Genomic DNA, 22,117 nt, shown 5'->3' on the forward strand with positions numbered 1-22,117 from the left:
TACATACAGGACGAGTGAGGCCCCTTTCCTGGGATATAAAGGTACAGTTGCAAGAAGACATGTAATACTCGAGATGCATGCAGCTGAATCATCACTGTTGTATAAAGTGTATTGGTCAAAGTACATTTCCGCTAAGGACTACAGATGGCCCTAATGATACTGTAAAACAGGATTTTAAAGCGACATGAAAATAATGCGAGCTCTTGTTTTTAGACATAAATGCGCTTTTTAAAAATGCGAGTGCCCATACCCTTTCCTAAAAATTTATGCTCTGGATTTATGTTCTGTGTTATTTTAATTAATGTAACCTACGTATATAAAAGCCTTACCTGAAAACGCTTTGTTTGTTTCAAATGACGTTTTGAGCAGGAACTGTGAGCAGACAGAGATAAATAAAATAACTGTGCACATTAAATCCCCTGTCCATGTTTTTTCAGTGTGAGATTCCTTCCTTATTTTAATATTATTTAAGCTAATTGCCCATATGTTTGATGGCCAAGCGTGAGAATGGTTTCCTTGCAGCTATCATTGTGTTAGTGTTGTTTTAGTTGACAGTCTGTTGGTACTAGTATATACGTTCGGCCCTTTGATGAAAAGAAGTAGAAAACAGATCAGTGTATCAAATCTTCGATCAGGTGACAATCCTCACACTCCTGTTGACCTGCGAATTAGTGTCAATGAAACTCATTTATGCGCGTTGGCTTGTGTCTGCTCTTGACAAGCTTGTAAAGGACACTGATGGGATAATTCGTGGCTGGCGCCAATCTGGGCTGCTTGACAGGATGTGAACTGACCACTACTCAACTTCACTTTGTGTAGGTGACTTTGTTATTTGAAAAATTAATGCGACCTTCCGTCGCTCGCATTTTTCGCATTAATATTCTGTTCGCATTAATTTCCTGTTTTACAGTATACACTCACTGGACAAGAGCTCTGCACATACATGTGGTCAGAGCTGTAAACATTCTCTGCCAGGAGAACCATCCCTGCCATCTTGTATCACTAGGGTTCCTGAGAATAGGGTAATTGTTAAATTCAAGAATTATTTATTCACTGAGTGCCGTGGCAACCCTTGAAGTTGAGTAGAAAGGATCTGTGAAATGGCAGCATGACCTTTTTTTTATCTTTTTTTAAAACTTTTTTTGCTTTCTTTTTCAGTACGTGTAGGCCACTGGCCTTTTTGTTCAGACGAAATACAATGAAGGTGCAAACAGTATAAGATATAATACACATTTCTTTGTTTTTTAACAAAAGCAGTTTTAACATAATTTCACATTATACATGTTGGAGTATTTGTGTTCTTACAGCATTGGCTTAAAACAAGTACTTTGCTGTATTCATATTGATGATAGGGTCTTGCGATGGCAGTAGTGTATTAAACTTCATTAAACTAATGCTTTAAAAATGTCATGACTTAATAGTGAATGTATTTGTTAAGACAAAACCTCATGTACAGGAGGTTTCATTTACTAACCAATTCTTCTGGGGAAATGTTATTGTTGTCCTGTGACTGCCACCTGTCAAAACATATTTACAATTTTTTTAACAATTAATTTATTTATTTTTCCCATTTGTGCCTTTTTGTTGGATGTTTTCCCTTAGTACCTATGATTGGACTCTTTAGACTGCCAAGGGATAATACATATTGCTGCTTATCAAACACATTAGAAGTGAATTGCACTTGTGTTTACGTTATCAGCAGGTATTGGAGACTGCATGTAAATCTGATTGTTGAATAGTTGGTCATACCTGGAGCAGTGTGAAATAAGATAGAGTTAACTCAAATACCGGTAGTTCCGAGAAACTGAAGACCATTGTCTGTGATCTGTTCAGGTAGTGGGAAAGCATGTATTGTTTATGAAACTTTGAAAGCATTGTGGACAAAACAACAAAAACATGTATGTTTTTAACATGTTCATTGAAAGCTTACAAATGGTGGGGGTATAACGAGCTAATCTTTTGCCTGGGTCAGTGTTCCCGGTTACCAGTAATTACCAGTTTTTTACCAGTAAAATTAGGATTGGACCGGTAATTCTTGTGACTGCCAGTTCCTGTGGACCGGCAAATGAGGTATCTTGTAAATCTTTATTGTTGAACAAACATCGTCGATAGTCAAAAAAGTATATTTTTCGAAGGAAGACCTTATCTGTTATCATCAGGGTTTCCTGTTGTCTATTTTTAGTGCAAGGAAATAATATTTCGCATTGCTTAGAGGTTTAATATCTATTTGTAGTGACTTACTCTTGAATAAAGTGAACTATTCTGAAATAAAAGGAGAAAATTGCGATTGAACTTTTCGTGAATGACGTGTAGATCTAACTAAGTTACTTTAGAAATGACGTCACTGAAATAGTCATCCTTAAAAGTACACTGCATTGTAATTGATGTTGAAAGCAAACCAGGTGATTTTCATGCCAGTTTTATTTGTTCAAAGTTGGGACTGACAAAAATTGGGTGGGACTGGTAATTTTTATTGTTGACAGTCCACTGGGACTGGCAGTTTCAAAAGCCAGCGGGATCACTGCTGGGTGCCAGATAGTCTTTAGTTGTGTAACTGAAGTTTATATCACTGAATGCTTCTACTGAGCACTTGTTTTATGGGTGTCTATATACAGTAGGCGACACACCATGGCCAAAAAAGTAAATCTGAAGGACTACTGTCTCTCCTTAAAATGTTCATAATGGCGCCGCCACCTTAGCTTGTGAGTCTGGATTGCTGGGATGAACAAGTGTAACAGCATTTCACACCATTTTACTGTATATAGGTTACATTGGTGGTCAGCAATAGGTATATATTATATGTATGTATATAGCTGTAAAATGTGTACAAATGTGAGATACTGGAGTGAGTAATTATTGTAACTGTGATATGTGGTGAAAGTTGTATTTGGGCTGGAGATTTGCAGACAAGCGTGAGAATATGTTATAGACTTTAATACATAGACTAGAGATTTACAGACTTACGCTGGAGAATAACAGACTAGAGGCATTATATTTTTGATACTTACTATACAGATCAACCGACCCTAAAATTCAGGGATGTGAGGGAAAATATTAAAATTCCAGCATCAGAATATTTTACTGATATTTCTATCAATTGTTCACACAATATCAAATGAAAAATAGATGATTTGGATTGTAATTTTTTTTTCTCAACCCGCAGACTAATAATTTACAAAAATAAACAAAACTTATTAAAGGGTCTGATTTTATATTCATCAACCAACCTAAGATTTTGAGAGAAACATTACTTTATCAACTTATAAAAAAAGGTTTTACAGAATATCATTATAACCTTTAATATGACAGAGACTTACGCCAGACATTGACATACAAATGCAACACTTGTAAAGTTAAGCTGGAGACTTAACCAAAAGACCTTTGTTGAAATGTGTACTAGTTAGAATCTGAGGCAGAAACTATGTTAGTTGTGGTTCAGAGGGTACAAGAATATTTAACGTCAGAGCCTTTCTCCATACCTCTTGCTCAATTGTGCATGTGTCTGTCTTGCCATATGGCGTTGCATTGTTTGTGTTGATGTTTACTGTAGTACGTTTATTCTTCAGGGGCTAAGCAATCTCTACTGTGGGCCTATATGTGTATATCACGATTTATACTGTACACCAATCGTTGTAGCTCTCTGTGTTGGGATGAGAATAACACATGCTAACACAATCAATATATATTATATTGTGTTAATGTTAGCTTTCAAAATTTAAAGTCAAAGTGACCTTATTATAATGTTAAAGTAAAGGACAAATTTATGTGTTGTTTTTGTTGTTTTCTAAGAAGAAATAAGCCTGCTTACCTCTCTCTTTTTATTAAGAGGCATCAGAACACCATTATTTCTTTTAGACCATGATCAAAATAAGAATTCCATCCGTTTATTTAGCACCGAGTTCGGCTAGGCTAGATTTTCATTCTTTAATATAGCTCTGTGGGGAGAATACAACCCATGCCGCCTGTTAGGTGCAGGGAGGTTAACAGTCACATGACCATCTCATCCTACCGGGTACCCATTTAAGGCTGGGTGAAGACAGAGGCATAATTCAAACAAAGTCACCTGCCGAACAAAGTCTCTCCACACCATACCTGTAAGTGATGACCACTTGCTTGACAGAGGTGTTAAAATGTACACCAAACTGTCGCCTCAATGGTAATAAAAAAGTTGCCTTTCTGTGAGAATTTGTCCTTGTATGCAAAACAACTTCTAAACTCAAAGAAGTGACACTAGCGGTGCACTTTCAATTGTCCATGGCCCCTGATGTCAGGTGAAAATGCTACCTATTGGTAGACCTTTACAAGGACTATCTTAATCTAAATTTAACTTGGTTGGGATTCCTTGTATATTAATATAGGTCCATGTAATATCTTGTCTTACATTCAGTCGACCAGTGAAGATCAGGGATAGAATAGGTCTTTATGCTTGCCATAAAAGGCGACTATGCTTGCCATAAAAAGGCGACTATGCTTGTCATAAGAGGCGACTAATGGGATCGGGCGGTCAGGCTTGCTGACTTGGTTGATGCATGGCATCGATCCCAATTGCATGGATCGATGCTCATGGTGTTAATCACTGGATTGTCTGGTCCAGACTCGATTATTTATACAGACTGCCGTCATATAGCTGGAATATTGCTGAGTGCGGCGTTAAACCAAACAACAACTTACTAACAACTTACATTCTGTCATGTAGTGAAAGTAATGAGAAACAGTGAGGTTTATATTTACTTGTGTTGACATCTCATCACATTTTTGCTCCAATTCAATACCTGTCTCCTGTATGGAATCGGTGAAAAAGATCTGATTTAATGGGGATTGATGTATCTTTCTTCCTCTCTTTGTAAATAGATAACAATATTTATTGATAACTAACGTGTCAGCATTATGATTAATGTAAACCTAATCCACTAAATATATTGTTATTACCAGTGTATTTTATTTGACATTAGTCATATTGTCATATAAAGACCCATACAAGAGAGACTTGTATGCTTTGTGAAGGTAACTAAATATTCTCCATTGATGAAGGTAAATTTATATGTTTTGGTACAAAGCAGTTGAAATCAAATGATTGCTTCTTTTTTAAAAAATGGTTTGTGGATCTTTCCCCCACCCTAAAGAATAAGGGAAGACTGACTTTACTGTACCCATGGCAACATTCAAATAGCTTTCTACATGTATTTCATTGTATTTTCCCAACCAAAAGTCAAGAAATGAAAGAAGTATTGCCATCAACGATTTTGAATGAATTTAACTTCATAGCAGGGTGCGTGATCATCTGAAATGACTGTACAATGTGTTCCAATATGTTGCCATGATACCTTTGTACCCCAGGTTCATGGTGATTATGTTACTCAGTCTGAATAATAATAATAATAATAATAATAATAATAATCTAAAATTACATAAAATATGTTAGATTCACTACACCATTATTGACCAGGTCCGTGTGCTCTGGTTCTGTGATGTCACTATATACCCATGCTGAAACTTGTTTGTGTCACTTGACTGTCCTTCAAGCCCATGCCATGATATAACTGACAACATTGTTAAATGTCGCATTTGACTGGATATTATAGATTTAATTCAGGCATGTGTAATATTTGACAGTTAAACAGCAAGCAATATCTCTTTAAGTTTGATCGCCAGTGTCAGAAATTATGTTGATTGTACTGTATTATCCAGAAATATGCATTTGTTACTTGTATTTTTATGTACATTATTTATTTGGAATGGGTATTACTTAACATGCATATACAATCTCTATATATAATGATGCTGTGTTTTTATTATGAGAAGGGGGCACGGGTGGCCCAGTTTTCTGAGGCGCCACAGTTTTCTGTACTGAGTTGCGTCCCCTGGGCACACCAGAAACCTATGATTGTGGGTTTGCAGTCTGGTTCACCCTGATTTTTGTTTCTAGGTTTGTAAGCACCATACCCATGCTCATGGGTTTCACCAAAGTGGTATACTTCTAAGACCTGCGTCAATTCTGGCTTTCCTCGTACATTAAGCCGACAGGCCATGATATAACAGAAATATTGTTAAAAGCGATGTTAAACCAAACTCACTCACTCTCTTATGTGAGTGGATAGTCAGTCATTCCCTGAATGATAATTCCTGTCAGCATTATTGCATTGATGCAGAACTATTTTCAACAGAACTCCTTTCTTATGGTGTGTTTCCACAGATCCAAGACTTTCAGCAACATGCTGACATGACTGTTATATTAAGTGTTGAACAACTTTCCTAGTTCCATTCAGTTTGAACCTGTTGCGTTTCAGTGTGTGTGTTCCAGCTAAACACCATTCCCTGGTTGAACCTTTAGAAGTGCTTGTGACAGTGGTTGCTGCTGCTGCTGCTGCATTGCAATAAAGTCATTTTGCTTATGATGAGTGATTTGTCTTTTATTATTTATACTAGCTGCCTTTGGTCAAACATGGTAACAGACAGCATCTCATCAACTTGATAAGGCTTAAAATATATAGAAAATTATTCCAGACATTGGTACCTCACCTTAAAATGGAACCACCTCCATAGTGGTAGAATGTCCTCCCGGAGAATGGAAGGTCCGTGATTCGATCCCGGCTGCGTCATACCAAAAGATGTTTAAAGATGGTACTTGTTGTTACCCTGCCTGATGCTTGGCATTAAGGGGCTAAAACAAGGACTGGTCGGCTCAGAGCATACTGTGTTTGAATGGGGGTGTTCATGTTAAACTGGGACATGATATCTCAATGTGCTGGCACTATAAAACTGGCATTAATCTGGACTAGTACAAGCAGCCACACACACATGTGCATGCACGTTGCTATATATAAGTGCAAAAATCTTCGACGTGATGTTAAACCTCATTTCACCCCACCTCATCTCACCTCACCTCACCTCACCTTAAATTGTGCCCATCAGGCCTTTGTTAGTTTGGTTTTTACTGTTGGCCCAGTCACCTGAGGCTTTGCAATTTGTAGTGCAGAAATCTGTGGTTTTGGAGAACCTATGCTTGGTTTGAATCATGGTCTCCGTGGCCTAGTGGTAGAGCGTCTGCCCGAAGAGCGGAAGGTGAGGGGGTTTGATGAACTTTGATCCCTGGCTGTCATACCAAAATATGTTAAAAGATGGTACATGTTACCCTACAGGGTGCTGGGCATTTCACATGATCTTGAATCCTGGTTCGCACTGATAATACTCTAAAAAAAATCAGCAACATACCGATGTGGGTTTCAAGTGGTAAACTAATGTCATTTCAGGTTTTACTTCCACATCAAGGTTGCATGCTGTAATATAACTGAAATACTGTTCAAAGACATTAAACCAAACTCAGTGTTTCTCTTATCCTTTCATGAACACTGTATAGATATGCTGTAGACAGTGTTTTCACTGTATAGATATGCTGTAGACAGCGTTTTAACTGTATAGATATGCTGTAGACTGTGTTTTCACTGTGTAGTTATGCTGTAGACAGCGTTTTCACTATAGATATGCTGTAGACAGTGTTTTCACTGTATAGTTATGCTGTAGACAGTGTTTTCACTGTATAGATATGCTGTAGACAGTGTTTTCACTGTATAGACATGCTTTAGACAGTGTTTTCACTGTATAGTTATGCTGTAGACAGTGTTTTCACTGTATAGATAAGCTGTAGACAGTGTTTTCCCTGTATAGATATGCTGTAGACAGTGTTTTCCCTGTATAGATATGCTGTAGACAGTGTTTTCACTGTATAGATATGCTGTAGACCGTATTTTCACTGTATAGTTATGCTGTAGACAGCATTTTCACTATATAGATATGCTGTAGACAGTGTTTTCACTGTATAGTTATGCTGTAGACTGTGTTTTCACTGTATAGATATGCTGTAGACAGTGTTTACACTGTATAGTTATGCTGTAGACAGTGTTCACTATAGATATGCTGTAGACAGTGTTTTCACTGTATAGATATGCTGTAGACAGTGTTTACACTGTATAGTTATGCTGTAGACAGTGTTCACTATAGATATGCTGCAGACAGTGTTTTCACTGTATAGATATGCTGTAGACAGTGGTTTCACTGTATAGATATGCTGCACACAATGGACAATGGTCGGTGGGGTAACCTTGTGGTTAAAGTGTTCGCTGGTCTTGCAGAAGGCCCTGGTTCGATTCCCCACATTGGTACAATGTGTGAAGCCCATTTCTGGGGTCCCCCACTGTCATTGCTGAACGTGGCTTAAAACCATACTCCGTCCCTGAACAACATGAGACAACAAGCTATCATCCACTGCCCTGACCAATACTTGATGCACGGTGAGGTTGCTGAATATTGATGACTGTGGACTATAGAACAAATAACATATACAAAACGCCATTCCCATCCCAACCTCGAAATCTAGAAAAGACGCCGCGGGAAAGCCATTCAATAACCCATATTGACAAGAGAGAGAATACTGTCTGACGGTGTATTCAGCAGTATTTCACCTGTATGGTGGCTGCCTACGAGGTGAGTCCTCCTCGCCAGGTAGAGTTTGGTGAGTACCAAGAAAAATCATCCAGGCCGTCGGGACACGATGACACACAAGCAGAAAGATCATACCTTGTATACTCAATCCTTGAAAGGCTCGCACACAAGTATGGGAAAGATGTGGTACCTAATATTTCCCGAAAACCCCACGGTGGCCTGAAAGAAATGTCGTAAGGACCTTTCGTTGTACTAGTTTACAAAAACAGAATTGATCGACTCCCCCGAACTTTCTCAGAATATTTAATGGTTTGGTCCCTTACACCCAATCAGTGTAGTATGTTGTAGCGAGTAAAATTGCCTTTGATATTTTGGACCCCACACTTTTAACCCTGCTGGATCCTCCCTTGAAATATCACCGCAGTCAGAAGCACATTCATGCAGTGCGCCCGGCTTGTTGACAGCTCACTCAGATGTTTTAGTTCAGTACCCTTTCATGATTTTTTGCTATTGAAAACAAAATCGATACAAATTTACACATAATCGACTGCCTTACCTGACCTTAAGTTTAAGAGCAAAACGTTTGTGTTAAATTGTAACAATGTAAATTGTCTTGACGATCATGTCCAACATGTTCGTATGCAAAATAATCATGGACTATAACAAGTTATAAACATCTAGTAACGTCATCCTGTTGTTATAACGGGGACTTTCCGTCGAAAGCAGGGACTTTCTAGAGAATTTCTGTCAGTTCCAGGAATATTCTATGGAAAGACTCCCTGCCCCGCGGATGTACTGCAGAATATCCTTCTGTTGTATGGATAATGTATTGAAAGTCCCTCGTCAGAGAATACAATCTACGTAACACATTACAATGCTAACGTAAGGAGATGTGCAAAATGATGTAAGATGCTACTTTTGTCACTGGGATCGAACTTGCAGCCCTTGTATATGTAGCCTGGTGAATGAACCACCACAGGTCGGAGGGGGGACTTGACAATGAAGTTTCCAGACATGGTTTTGGTTTCAGAGAATACATATATATTCCACAGCACTGGTTACATATAAAATACGCTGACTAATTAGGGATGATTCGGCAGCTTTCGTAGGCACTTTACAACCGCCACGAAACTGTCGTTTCTACGATGTTTTACACATATGCAACACTGACTTATTATAGTTGCCGATTATCAAATGTAAAGTTAGTATCTAGCATACAAATGACTTTCATGTTGTATCTACAAGAACTTGACTATTAAGTTTCAAGACATGTCTGTGAATACATTTAGACAAAAGTTATACAATTTCTTTCGTTGGGATGTTACATCAACTTAGGCTAGACTGCTTTCTTTTCTTCCCCGAAAATCAATTTGGGGGTGGGAGGTGGGTGGGGAGGGTAGTATTCTTGTAGTTTAAAGTGGTCACTCATCACGCCGAAAGCCAGACTTCTATTCCCTACGGACCGCCTCCGTGGTCTAGTGGTAGAGCGGAAGGTCCGGGGTTCGATCCCCGACCGCGTCATACCAAAAGACGTTAAAAGATGGTACTTGTTGTTACCCTGTCTGGCGCTCGGCATTAAGGGGCTAAAACAAGGACTGTTCGGCTCGGAGTCAGTATACTGTGTCTGAGTTCATGTTAAACTGCAGCATGGTGTCTCAGTGAGCTAGCACTATGAATCAGCATCAGTCCGGCCTAGTACAAACGGCCACACACATACATACACGTGCATGCACGTCGCTGTATAAGTGCAATAGTCTTGGACGCGACGTAAACCCTATTTCACCTCACCTTTTTCCTACGTGTGTAAATTGTGCTCGGGTTGATCCTGTTTGAATTATATACCACAGAACTTGCATTTCATTGTCGGTGTTGCCTTGGAGCGAATTGCCCCTGCGAAAGGCTCTGGGAACGTATTTCACGTATATCACACAGGGGAGGGGTGGGGTTTTTCAATTCTATTTGTAACTACTATATTTTCTTGAAATCAAATTATTTATGAAATAATGGGACATACCCAAACGTCAAACGCTTGGTGTTAATAGTGAAAATGAATAGATGGTGCGCAGTGAATAAATAAGTTGTTTTTTTGTATAGCTAACGAAAAAAAACCTATACAAATCAAATTGATGCTTCCAAAGTAAAACTGCAAATCTACCATCATGGTAGTAGATATTGCGCTATTATTTTGATTTCTCATAACACTCATATTGAAACGTCACTTTATCATTATTTCTGTACACTGCAACATTTTGAAAACAAAAGCTATCACATAATGCGTTCATAATTCCAGATACAACGATTATAACATTTAATGCCAGTGATTACCACGAGACTCATTTTCAATATTACCCTTAGGACTGGATTATTTTCTCAACATGGCACACTTCTTTCACGGGAAGCAATTTTCTCAACAACACGAGATGTGATTGATAGATTATGATGTTGATTGCATGACCGGTTACACACAACACTCAGCCCCGTAGACCAGCTGTTCGGAAGCTTCCCGCTGCGCATGGCTAGATGTGCGGAGCTTACACGAAGGCTTTGGGACGTCCGTGGGGAATCCCCTAAAGCTATTTTAGGTGCTGACTGGGTGACATCATCCCAGCTGCAACAAAAAGGCACATCACTTCCTTGTTTGTGACATGTTGATACACGTTGATGACCTGCTTGTTGGCTTGTGCAGAAACTAATATTGCGTGGCTGATTCACTGAGTTTTTAAAACGTAGTTATTAAATACCTGCTATTTGTGTTATATTACTAATGGTAGATTTTTACAGCAGATTCTAGAATCGGAGCATCATTAAATCAGAAAACAAATTAATATCAGAGATATTTCAAATTATGAATGTTATAAACCGCGGGTATATCGAATTTCTCTTCACCGGTGTTCTCCAAATGCATTAAAATCCTCGATGAATGATTTCTACATCAAAGGTTTTCCGAATACAATTTTGTTTAAGTTAAATTTTAAGTTTCAAATGTAATTACTGTCTGACAAGCGCTCCCTTTTTCATACTGACAGATTCATTAATTTTTATTGTGATTATGGTCAAAACAAAAAGATGAGGTGTGTCATAATGAGTTATTGTATTGGAGTATTCAAATGTTTATGCTTTAAAATCAGGGCTCCATATTTTTTTTGAGTATTTACTCACATCATCACTTGCTCGATAAAGGTGTTAGGATCTACACCGAAACGTCCCAATAATTGTAATAAAGAAGTTGTTCATCCATAGAACTCGTCTTACTCTATTTACTCACATGTTATCAAAGGGGACATTTGTAGTTTTCTTTGAGTATTCAATATAATGAAACTCTCTTGGGTCCACTCTATGGGGTATTTTTACGCTAATGAGTACATATATAATTTTTTTATCAGTCTGCTTAAATGCTGTTTTGATTTTACTTCTAATTTGTGTCCTGGCCCATGAATGTACATCTCGCGCAAACTTGCAACAGCTATGGACATGCGTTATTCACAGCAGTCGACCTGGGCCCACTTGCACAAAGCGATCTTAGCGTTAAGATGATCGTAACTCCCATACTTTAACATAGGCTGCGATAGTCTCAGCGCTAAGATCGCGTTGTGCCCAGGGTTCATGTGTGATGTCTGCATTTGAGCAGTAAATGAAGATACGAGAAGTAATTTCGCAGTGTTGTCATGTTGGATTTTTAAAAATAATTTCTTAGGCTAATTTGCACTCAACTCAAAATGAATATTTGGGTGACGGTGATTTGTTATAATTTGGATATCTTACTGAAATACGCAGATAATCGGGATCTCTGACGGTTCGTTTATTGTTTTGTTTTAAAAACGCGAACACCATCGCCTCGTCTGCGAGTTTGTTTGTTATTATTTTAAGTTACATGGTCCTGTGGTCCGATGCACAAACGAACGTACTGTTACGTTGCTATGCTGCGTGAACCGGCGCCCATGGACGCATCACGTGTGACGTCATAGTTCCATGACTCGAGTTGCACTATTTGTCTCGTGCAGGATTTGCGTGTAAAGTTTGGAAATCCTGTGCAGCATATCGTGATAAGAATACAGACACTGTGGTAACGCTTGACTGATTGTTAGTTGTGTCATTAAGTGTTACACTTTGGTAACACCTCTTCTTAACGTGCACACTTCTCTAAATGTTTCTATGGTTCGCGTTTCTTTTGGCGGTGAGTATATATGAGTGTGTGCGCATCTGCTTGTACCAGCCCACTGGTCGAGATACCATGCTGCAGTTTAACATGGATACCCAACTCAGCCCCAGTGTACCGACTCCGAACCGTCCAAACTTTGTTTTATCCCTTTAATGCCGAGCGCCATATTGTAAGGTCTTTTGGTATGACGCAACCGAGCATCGAACCACCGACCTTCCGCTCTCCGGATTAGCTGTGTCATATTGAGACTATCCACTAGACCAAGAGTGAGTAAGTTGGATTTAACGCCGCTTTTAACAGTATTCCAGTTATATCGCGGCGTGTCAGCTTAATGTGGGAGGAAAGCCCGAAGTGATGCAGGTCTCAGACGTTTACTACTTCGGTGAAACCCAGGAGCACGGGTGTGGTGCTGACAAACATAGAAACATAATTCGGCCGAACCGGGATTCGAACCCAAAATCATAGGTTTCTAGCGTGCCCAAGGGACGTAACTCTGCACAGCGAATCGCGGCGCCTTAGACAACTGGGCCACCCGTGCCCCCCACTAGACCAAGAAACTGGACTGGCTGATACAACACAGATGCCGAGATCCGCCCAGTGAACGAAATTATTAATCATTTAGATATTTTATTCCAAAAGATTGTAAAATAAAACATTCTGAGCATTATACAAACATCACAAAACAATCGAGTTTCTGACATACAAGTGATTAATACATGGGGATTGTCAGTAGCAACATAATGCATTTGAATAAATTAGAAAAGTGAATACAACAAAAACATATTTTGGCTTTTGTTGGCTTGTGAATGTTGACTAAAAACATTGGTGACAGGTGATGATGAAACATGGTATTGAAATGTTGACAATTAACTGTGCAAGATCTTAGAAAAGTCACCGATCGACTGCGTCATTCCTTGGCATATGACGTCACACCACGTCACGGAATTCCAGTGACGCTTTAGGCCACAGCTCTGATAACAGTTATACCTTATGTTTTGCAGACTACTTCGTCTTATCTAAAAGATGTTATACATGGGTTTCCCATCATACAGACACTTCCCTAATACCACATTGATATGAACATTAAACTATAAATACACGTGTAACCAGTGACTTGAATTATCAAAGTAACGACTAGACTTCAGTTAATAACTGGCCATGAAAATCATATTCATGTCAACTCAAACACAAAGAATGTAAAATGACAATATACATGATACATGTATATCTAAGCTAAACGATAACAAATATATTACCTACGTAACATATTAATATATTGATTTGTGAAATAGAAAAGTGTTGCCAAAAGCTACTGCGTTTGATTCACTGTTTGTAGACACAGTCAAAGCCGGGTTTGAATATTGCTGCTGATAAATGCATGACTTCCTGGTTATAATTAATTGTGCGGGACACTGAACGAAACAATTCATTCAAATATTTCATTGTGAATTCAGACAAATTACTGGGCTCTGACAATATTAGATTGATGTTGTCGTCTTCATTGATGTGTATTATGGATAAATGGGAATGTTCAGTGTTTTCAGGGAAAGGCAACTACAATGTGGTAGCCAACTACACATACACTTGCTCGTCGGATATTTTGTTGTCAGTCGTGAGAGCTGTGGGATGATTATGCATTTTTCTCTCATGATAGTTCTTCTTATAGTCATTGTCCCAGATTGTATGCACATTAAGGGCTGAAAGAGTTCAGTATTTCTTTATATTTTAACAGGATGCCATTTTGTAGCTTATTTAACAACAACCCCCTTCCAAGTATCAAATAAAACCAAAAAAGGGTGGATTCTGACGAAAATATTATTATTATTATTATTATTGCACACAAAAACCATTCTAAAAGAAAAACGCTTGTACACGAGAACTACCATCTACACATTATGATTGATCACATGTATTGTAAAAGAACACACACAAATAAAAGTGAACACAGTCAAAAGATGCTATGCATGTATTACCATATAACGTTATATTTTGGCAACGTTTATAGGTAGGTCATCGGGTGTTAACCCCATATGCATGAAAGTTCCTGACGTGCAACCACGTGGTGTATCACGTGACATGACTGTCACGTGTTAGCGACATTCAACTCCTCCCTCAAAGTGTCTCATCTGGTCTTTTTATCATTTTTTTTTGTTTTTGTAAAAATAAATCTTCACAAAATATGTCTTTAATGAACCGCCTCATTTTTCAGTCTGACTGTCACTCTGAGGCCACATGGTAAAACACTGAAATAGACACTGGCTGCTGAGCCGTCCGAGGTAGGTTCGCGTTGACCATGTGTGAAGTGGGTAAGTGTCTTTTGTGCGTTGTGTTCCCCAGTCGACGCTGGAGGTGTGATGAACACATGGGTTTGTCGAAGCACCATTGGACGTCTGAGATCAACTTGGAATGAAAGAGTCCTGGGTTCAGGTGTGACCTCATAGCGTTCACTGTTTCAGGTACCTCATGACGAGGACTGTCCCCACCACGGCGACAACTGCCACCATTACGTAGCCTAGAGGACCCTCGCCGTTCCGACACACCACCTGGCTCTGAAGTAAAGAACGCATTGCTGTAATGGTTGTTGAAACGTTAGAAGGCGCAGCCTTTAAAAGTTATCAGTACGATTATTGTTTTTTGTGAGATATGTTGACAATAACTGAATAAATGGCAACTACCGTGATAGGTTCGACGTGTTTGTGCTATATGAATACCATGTACTGTTTTATATTACGTATCACAATTAAATATTTATTTCATAGCCAACATTTAAATGTTAAAAACAATTATAATCATAATCTGATATAACGGGAGGTAAAGATAATGCTACCCGCACAACTATTTGAAATAGAAGTGATTAAAAAGATCTATCCTTACAACTATTTAAACTCGGGGTTTGTGGGAGCGAAAATTTCTATCGTCACAGCCACGTGTATTTTTGATAGGGGAGGGGGGAGTATTATTCTCACAAGTATTTAAAATTGGAAAAAAAATGGTGAATATACAATCTTCACAAAACAATACGACAAAGGTTGAATACTAACCCATCCTCCGAGCGTCTGTATAATTGAGCACACTGTATCAGTGATAAATCGGAGTGACCAGCTGACCACTTGGCAACACAACTCCACGCCAATCCTGAGCCCTCGGACAGCCAAGTCCGAACAGAAACAGAACAGGATCATCACCCGTTCCTTGGTGAAGTCGTCCTGATGAAACAGCTCCGACAACAGGTCACGGAATTGCTCGAAAGTTACCAAATTGATATCCACCTGGAGAGACGAAACACGATATTTTTTAACATTTTCCTTTAATTCATTCGTAACAGGAGTTATGTGGATATCACATTCCTATTTCCTTTAAACTTAAAAGCTGCTTAAACTAATCAGTCCCAATACCCAAATGCATATAACATACAATTTATTTGATTTATCATTATTTATATCCTTTTTTGTTTAAAGGCAGTTGTCGGTAATTCCGTAATTCAGATAAACAACCCACTCAAAATACTGGACTCAACCCATGCCGCGTCACTCAATATATTTGTTACCTCAAAGAGTTCGCGTTTTATTTAGTCATGGCAGAATGGAATTAAACATGCTGTGTTTACAATGTAGCTAGTTTATCTGTAGATTTAACCGCACTATATTTCACATTTGAAACGATAGCTCTACACTGAAAACACAGTATGATATGTAACGTAAATATTAGGTATGAGTATACACCCGCTTCTGCAGTCACCTATGACATGTGTCATCCACTTTATAGTCAACGTACTAATGAAGGGCAATCGCCTTTTGTCCGAACCGATTAAATAATTAATACCAAAAATCAATACTCAGATTGTTGAGATTCCTAACCCGTGACACACGTTACACAACGCGACTCTTTTAATACACCGCCATCACTTTCCAATCTGATGAGAAAATCAATTATTTCTTTTGTGTTGGAATAGCGGAGCATTCAGCCTAATGGCGTAAGACACAAAAATACATCGGGCGTTAACCACCTTTTCCATGTGAGGACCTTTTGTGAAAGTATCTGGTACAAGATATGAATGCACGTGGTATCAAAACTTCATATGCGAATATATACCGCTATATTCCCTGTAGCAAATATATTGAGTTAAATAACGATTAATGTGCAAACAATTATGTCAGTTTTCCGTACCTCTTATTTCACAACATCTCAAATATATGATTCAGTTTTCGTTTCAGGTGACGGAACACTGTACGGTAGAAGGTACATACTGAAGCAGCTTTGTTCGCCAATCTCTTCCGTTCTTTGGTTTTAGCGAATTCATCCGCCATGTGGCGCAGTTCACGTCCAGTTTTCGCCCACATTGGGTTCTTGTAACCGGCTGGGGTGCTGGAAAATAATATATTAAATAGAGGATAAATCTTCAACAAACAAAAATAGTTGAAAAATAAAAATAAAACGTCATTTTATCTGAAAAGTCATAGAAATATTCATCATCATCATCCGTAAAACCAACTGAACCTCGTTAACTCGAAATACTATATAACACTATATAAGCATCCGTACTTTGACACAAGCGAAGTGCGATATAAAACTACCGTTCCGAAAAGGATTCAGTCGGGACAAAAAATTTACTCGAAAAAAAGCCAAAGAACATTTGCGTCTCCCATATGATACATAGCTTAACTTTAGTCATATGAAAAAGATCGGATGTTCTTTAACATCTTTTGAGTAGTATACACCATCCGGAATTCCAGTTAACGAGAACTTAATGACCCGTACAATAAGCGCACCATTCCTACAACACCCTCGCCCCGTGTTAATCATATCAATTAAAGGCTGTGGATATGTTCCAAGAAAAGAGTTTTATGCGAAGGTTTTGCATTATACGTATGTGTTGGGATCGTCCTGAACTATCCCGTTTCTCGAGAATAACGATCGAAGCCCTAGTGTGTTGTAACCTACTTGAGTGAGTACAGAAAATAACAGATTGAGAAGTAGTTGTACGTAAACCGGATCTCATCAGCACAGGGACCAATGATACATACACATATAATAACAAAGGGATGCACGTCGCCATGACACAATTTGACGTAGGTATAAGCCACACAAAGACATTCTATATGGCACACAACATTGTAACAAAATGACACAAGGGAAAAACCTGGTTATCCATAGTTTCCTGAATAGGATATCATGAAACTTAATTTCGACATTATTTGTCAATATTTCAGCCTCTAAAGAGTATCAGTTCCTATAGCCATGAACCTGAGCTGTGTCAGAGTTGCGTTCTACCAATTTGCAATAGGAAGTGTTCATTCTAGTATGTTCTCTCAGCTTCTGTCAGAGGTTATACACGTGAGACCACGTGAATACAGAGACCGTTTCCATGCGTGGTCTCTACTTCCATATTAACATTAACAGTCAAGCCTAAATCTTTAATGTGTACCCGCCGTCATATAGTTGGAATATTGCCGAGTGCGGCGTTAAAAACAAATAAACTTTTTTGTGTAACTCAAATTATTCGTGATACTCTGAGAATGTGTACTTTCATATTCCGAGGTTTGACTGTACATATTCACGAATACAAAAAGGAACTTAATCTGAATCGGTCGCCCCAACGTGTGCATCATACACCAACTTTGTTGTGTTTTTTTCTATACATGCGCGCTTTATCCGTGACGTTTATATATACATAAAACATGATGTTTAATCAGTTAATGCAGGACAGTATTAGGCATCTGCTACCATATTTTCAGATAACAAAATATATATAGGTGGCAATTGGGCTATTTGATGTAAGCTATTTCACGTGTGGATATTCATTGTGAATGTCACGTAATGAATACATAACCCCTCTCAGAGCCATGACAACACGAGAGTTACATTGACAACCAACGCGTAACACGATCGATCCACACTGTAGAGCCAGTGGTGGTTATTTTAGACTCTCCTCTCATATCGCACACTGAGTAATGACAATACCACACAACAGCCTGCTTCACAAGGATAGCAGTGTTGTAGACCCATACACTGCACTTCCTACACTCTGAATATAATTAATGGTATGCAGTGTGTTTTTTCTGCACTGACTGACACGCAAAGTACATCTGCACCGAAAAATAACAGTATCCAGCTAATGATGATGTCACGTAAGTCATGTGGCGAACACAATTAAATACAATTGTACTTGACGAACAGCTGTACGAACCGTTGTAGCGTTACCATGAAGGGTTTCTGGGGTCCTTTAAGTTTGCACCTGTAAATTTTGAAGCTTAAGAACCTTCCCCATTTCTTTTACCTTTTAACGTTTGGATTATGACAAGGATATGACTTTCAAGATAAATGTTCAACACTGGTTTATACGAATGTGATACTAACGTTTATTACATGTTTATTGTAAATAATAATGATACTAATTTAAATATTAACAAAAAATATTATTATTATCATTATTATTATCATTATTAGATTAAAAGAAAAATGCAGTAAAGAGGGTATGGGTGATCCTGGCACAGTCATTATTATTATTTATTATCTAAATACACGTTTACTTATTCCCACCTCTATTGTGTTTAACAACAAGTAATATTTGTAAACAAACCTGATTTGGGCCGTCAGGTCCTCAACCGACATTTCTTCCCGATGAATATCCTCCAAAACGAAATTATGAAACAGTTCTTTCCCCTCCTCCACCAGGTCTTCATTGGGGAGGGCGTTAACGCCGTTCCCGCACCCCCGGGGTGGCATGACAAGGGGTGTGAGTGTGGCGCTACCCCGTCGCTGCTGTAGCGGTACGCCGTGGCTTGTCATCATTACAGGTAAATACGTCATGTGATTAGTGTGAACACAAATCTCTCTTCGTAGCACGTCTCTTACGGTTGACAGTTGTTAAACTGACTTGAGGTTAGCTGTGTTGGTCTTTATACTCGCCTTGAGGGAAATCCCTGGGAAAATACCTTGACTAATGTAAAGTCTCAACATTATGGTCTAAATCGAGAATCAGGTGGGACCTTTATAGGAGGTCAAAGCGTGACATCAGCAAGCCCATGACGAGGACTCCTTATATGGAAGCAATGACCTGGCGCGTGTCAAGCGACCTCGACACTGATTGGTTGCCGGAAGCGGTCGCTCACAATGACAGATAGAATGACTTAAGCACTCAATTTGTAGGTAAAGTAACTGCCGCTTTAGTCTCTCCATGATGCAAATATCTATTCACATCGCCAATACAATCTCCTGACTTTAATAACTGTAATCTAATCAGTGTATGATGATATTTGAATATAGTTTCTTTTGTTGTCGATAGCTATTTTAGATGTCCATGTCTTTGAAGAAAATCGTTTTTTTATAGACGCTCGTGCACGGGAGAGAGAATATTTATATATATCATAATAAGCTAGTCTATGTATATACCATATCACTCCATGATCTCGCATTGTATAGCCATGCACACGCAGAACGAATAATCATTAGACTTTAACTATATATATAACTGTTTCCCACAGACCAAGGAAATAACAAAACATTGAATCCAACTCATGTCTAGAATGATTTGGCAAGTCTAGATTGCTCAAGAAATTAAGCATTATTCTGGGCTCCGTTTTGATTTTACGTTTTATTTTGTCGATATATATATTGTTAAATGAGTTAACTGTTTTTTCTGGTACTTAATGTTAATCTAATGTTATGTTTACATCTTGGTGAAGTTAAAGAAACAAAATCAAAATAATTTCAGTGCATGTCGTGAGTTGTACAAGAATGCTGATGCATATTGGTTACAACCTAGAGATGGTAAGCCCAGGAAAATGTGACAAATATTCGTTTTTCATACACACGTTCATGATACACGAAACAACTGGAACATGTGTAATTATTAATTTTAAATAACACGAATGATTCATAGTTAAAAATAAATATGCCGCAACAGCTGTTCGGCTCGAAATTTATTGCTAAGACTAGAAACGCTATATTTGTTTGAGAAAATATAGACAATGAATTTGATATATATGTTTTCTGAGAATTATACACAAAGAAACTAAAATTATGCCAATGCACTGAATTAAAGTTAACGTGTTCTAAGTAAATATAGCTACGATGATAATAATAGTGATTGTCGTTCTTTTCGTATTTTAGAAAGTTAACTAACAAATTGCTGCTTGGTGAGTATGCGGATGAGAACTGACGATATATTGAGCCAGTAAATAATGCCTTAGAAAAAAAACATTAATCATACATAGGTAATATTTAATTGCAACAGCGGCACCGTACACGTATCTGCGTTAGACGATAATTATTTTACGTTCGCTTTCTCTCTTTAGAACAGTATAGCTTAACGCTAGTGTCCAGACTTTTGAAATAAAAAATCGAATAAGAAAAACTGATAGCAGGGAGTCTATATAGACCCTCTCTGTATAGTATTCTTGTTTATAGTTTGCTGTATATGCGATAGGCGTGATAACCTACACGTATCCACTTCTCGCCTTATCTCTAACCAGGATAAACTTTTCATTTTTTTATTCATTTACTTTATTTAAACTATGTCAGGTGCAGTTTCATTCCACAACTATTTTACACCAGCGCGCTTGAAATAGTGGTAACTGGGTGATGTCTGACTGAGATAAATGTACATGTACTTCCATCGTTATCTACGTGTATTCTATCCACGTATTTAGACTAGGGTTATCACAGCTGCCTGCATCGGTCGAATGAGTCAACGCCGCACAGTACTGCAGTGTGGATGAGGATTCTTGTCAGTACAGCGTGATGTTTACACCATTCTCTTTAAAATACTTCCTATTTCCAAATCATTGTCATTGATTTATAACTGTGAATAAACTGCTAAAATTAATTCCGTTCAGGGAGATACCAGATTAGGATCGGGTGTATACCCCTTTGTTTATTTTCTTTCTAAAAAATCATCTGACGTCGGTTGACAATATATTGCACGTTAATAATTAAAACTCATATACAAATATTAGGGAAAGTGAGAAATGATTGGTAATTCATATTTGTCGGATATTATAAGTAAATAAATATTGATGTTAAAGACTTGTCAGATGTATGAATGTGTGGTTAAATTTGTCCGTGTTTTCGTTTAAGTTTACAATATTCTCATAAAGTTATATTCAAAACGAATTTCTTGATGCTACGGTGACTATACCTACAGAAACACCGCTCCCTTAGTACAGTGGATAGAGCCTCTGTCCGGAGAGTTCGATCCCCGTACTCGTCATACAAAAAGACGTTAAAAGATGGTACTTATTGTTACCCTGTCTGGCGCTCGACGTTAAGGGGATAATACAAGAGCTGGTCGGTCTGAAATCAGTTTTTGTGTGTCTGAGTAGGATATACAGGTGCATGCACTTACTTATAAGTGCAATAATCTTGAACGCGATGTTAAATCCCATTCACCTCTTCTTTACAGAAAGAAAATATGTCTTATAAACAAATACGTCTTTTACCCAGTAAGAACATTTAAAATAATTATTTAGCTGACCGTGAACTGAATTATCTGTCGAGGCCTACAAATAAATGAAGTAC

At 38.2% G+C, this 22,117-nt stretch overlaps 1 protein-coding gene across 1 annotated transcript; it reads right to left on the reverse strand.

The window, feature by feature from the left end:
• Window positions 1–13,973: 13,973 nt before the first annotated feature.
• Window positions 13,974–19,613, reverse strand: LOC139465748 (apoptosis regulator BAX-like). Its single transcript, XM_071247597.1, has 4 exons — window positions 19,179–19,613; window positions 16,846–16,963; window positions 15,640–15,867; window positions 13,974–15,147 (listed from the first exon to the last, which is right to left on the reverse strand). The coding sequence occupies exons 1-4, from the start codon at window positions 19,406–19,408 to the stop codon at window positions 15,043–15,045; spliced, it is 681 nt and encodes a 226-aa protein (XP_071103698.1). The 5' UTR covers window positions 19,409–19,613; the 3' UTR covers window positions 13,974–15,042.
• Between the last annotated feature and the right edge of the window lie 2,504 nt (window positions 19,614–22,117).

The sequence above is a fragment of the Haliotis cracherodii genome, unplaced genomic scaffold, assembly GCF_022045235.1.
Source record: "Haliotis cracherodii isolate W230 unplaced genomic scaffold, xgHalCrac1.p SCAF_1, whole genome shotgun sequence".
Classification (NCBI taxonomy): Eukaryota; Metazoa; Mollusca; class Gastropoda; order Lepetellida; family Haliotidae; genus Haliotis; species Haliotis cracherodii.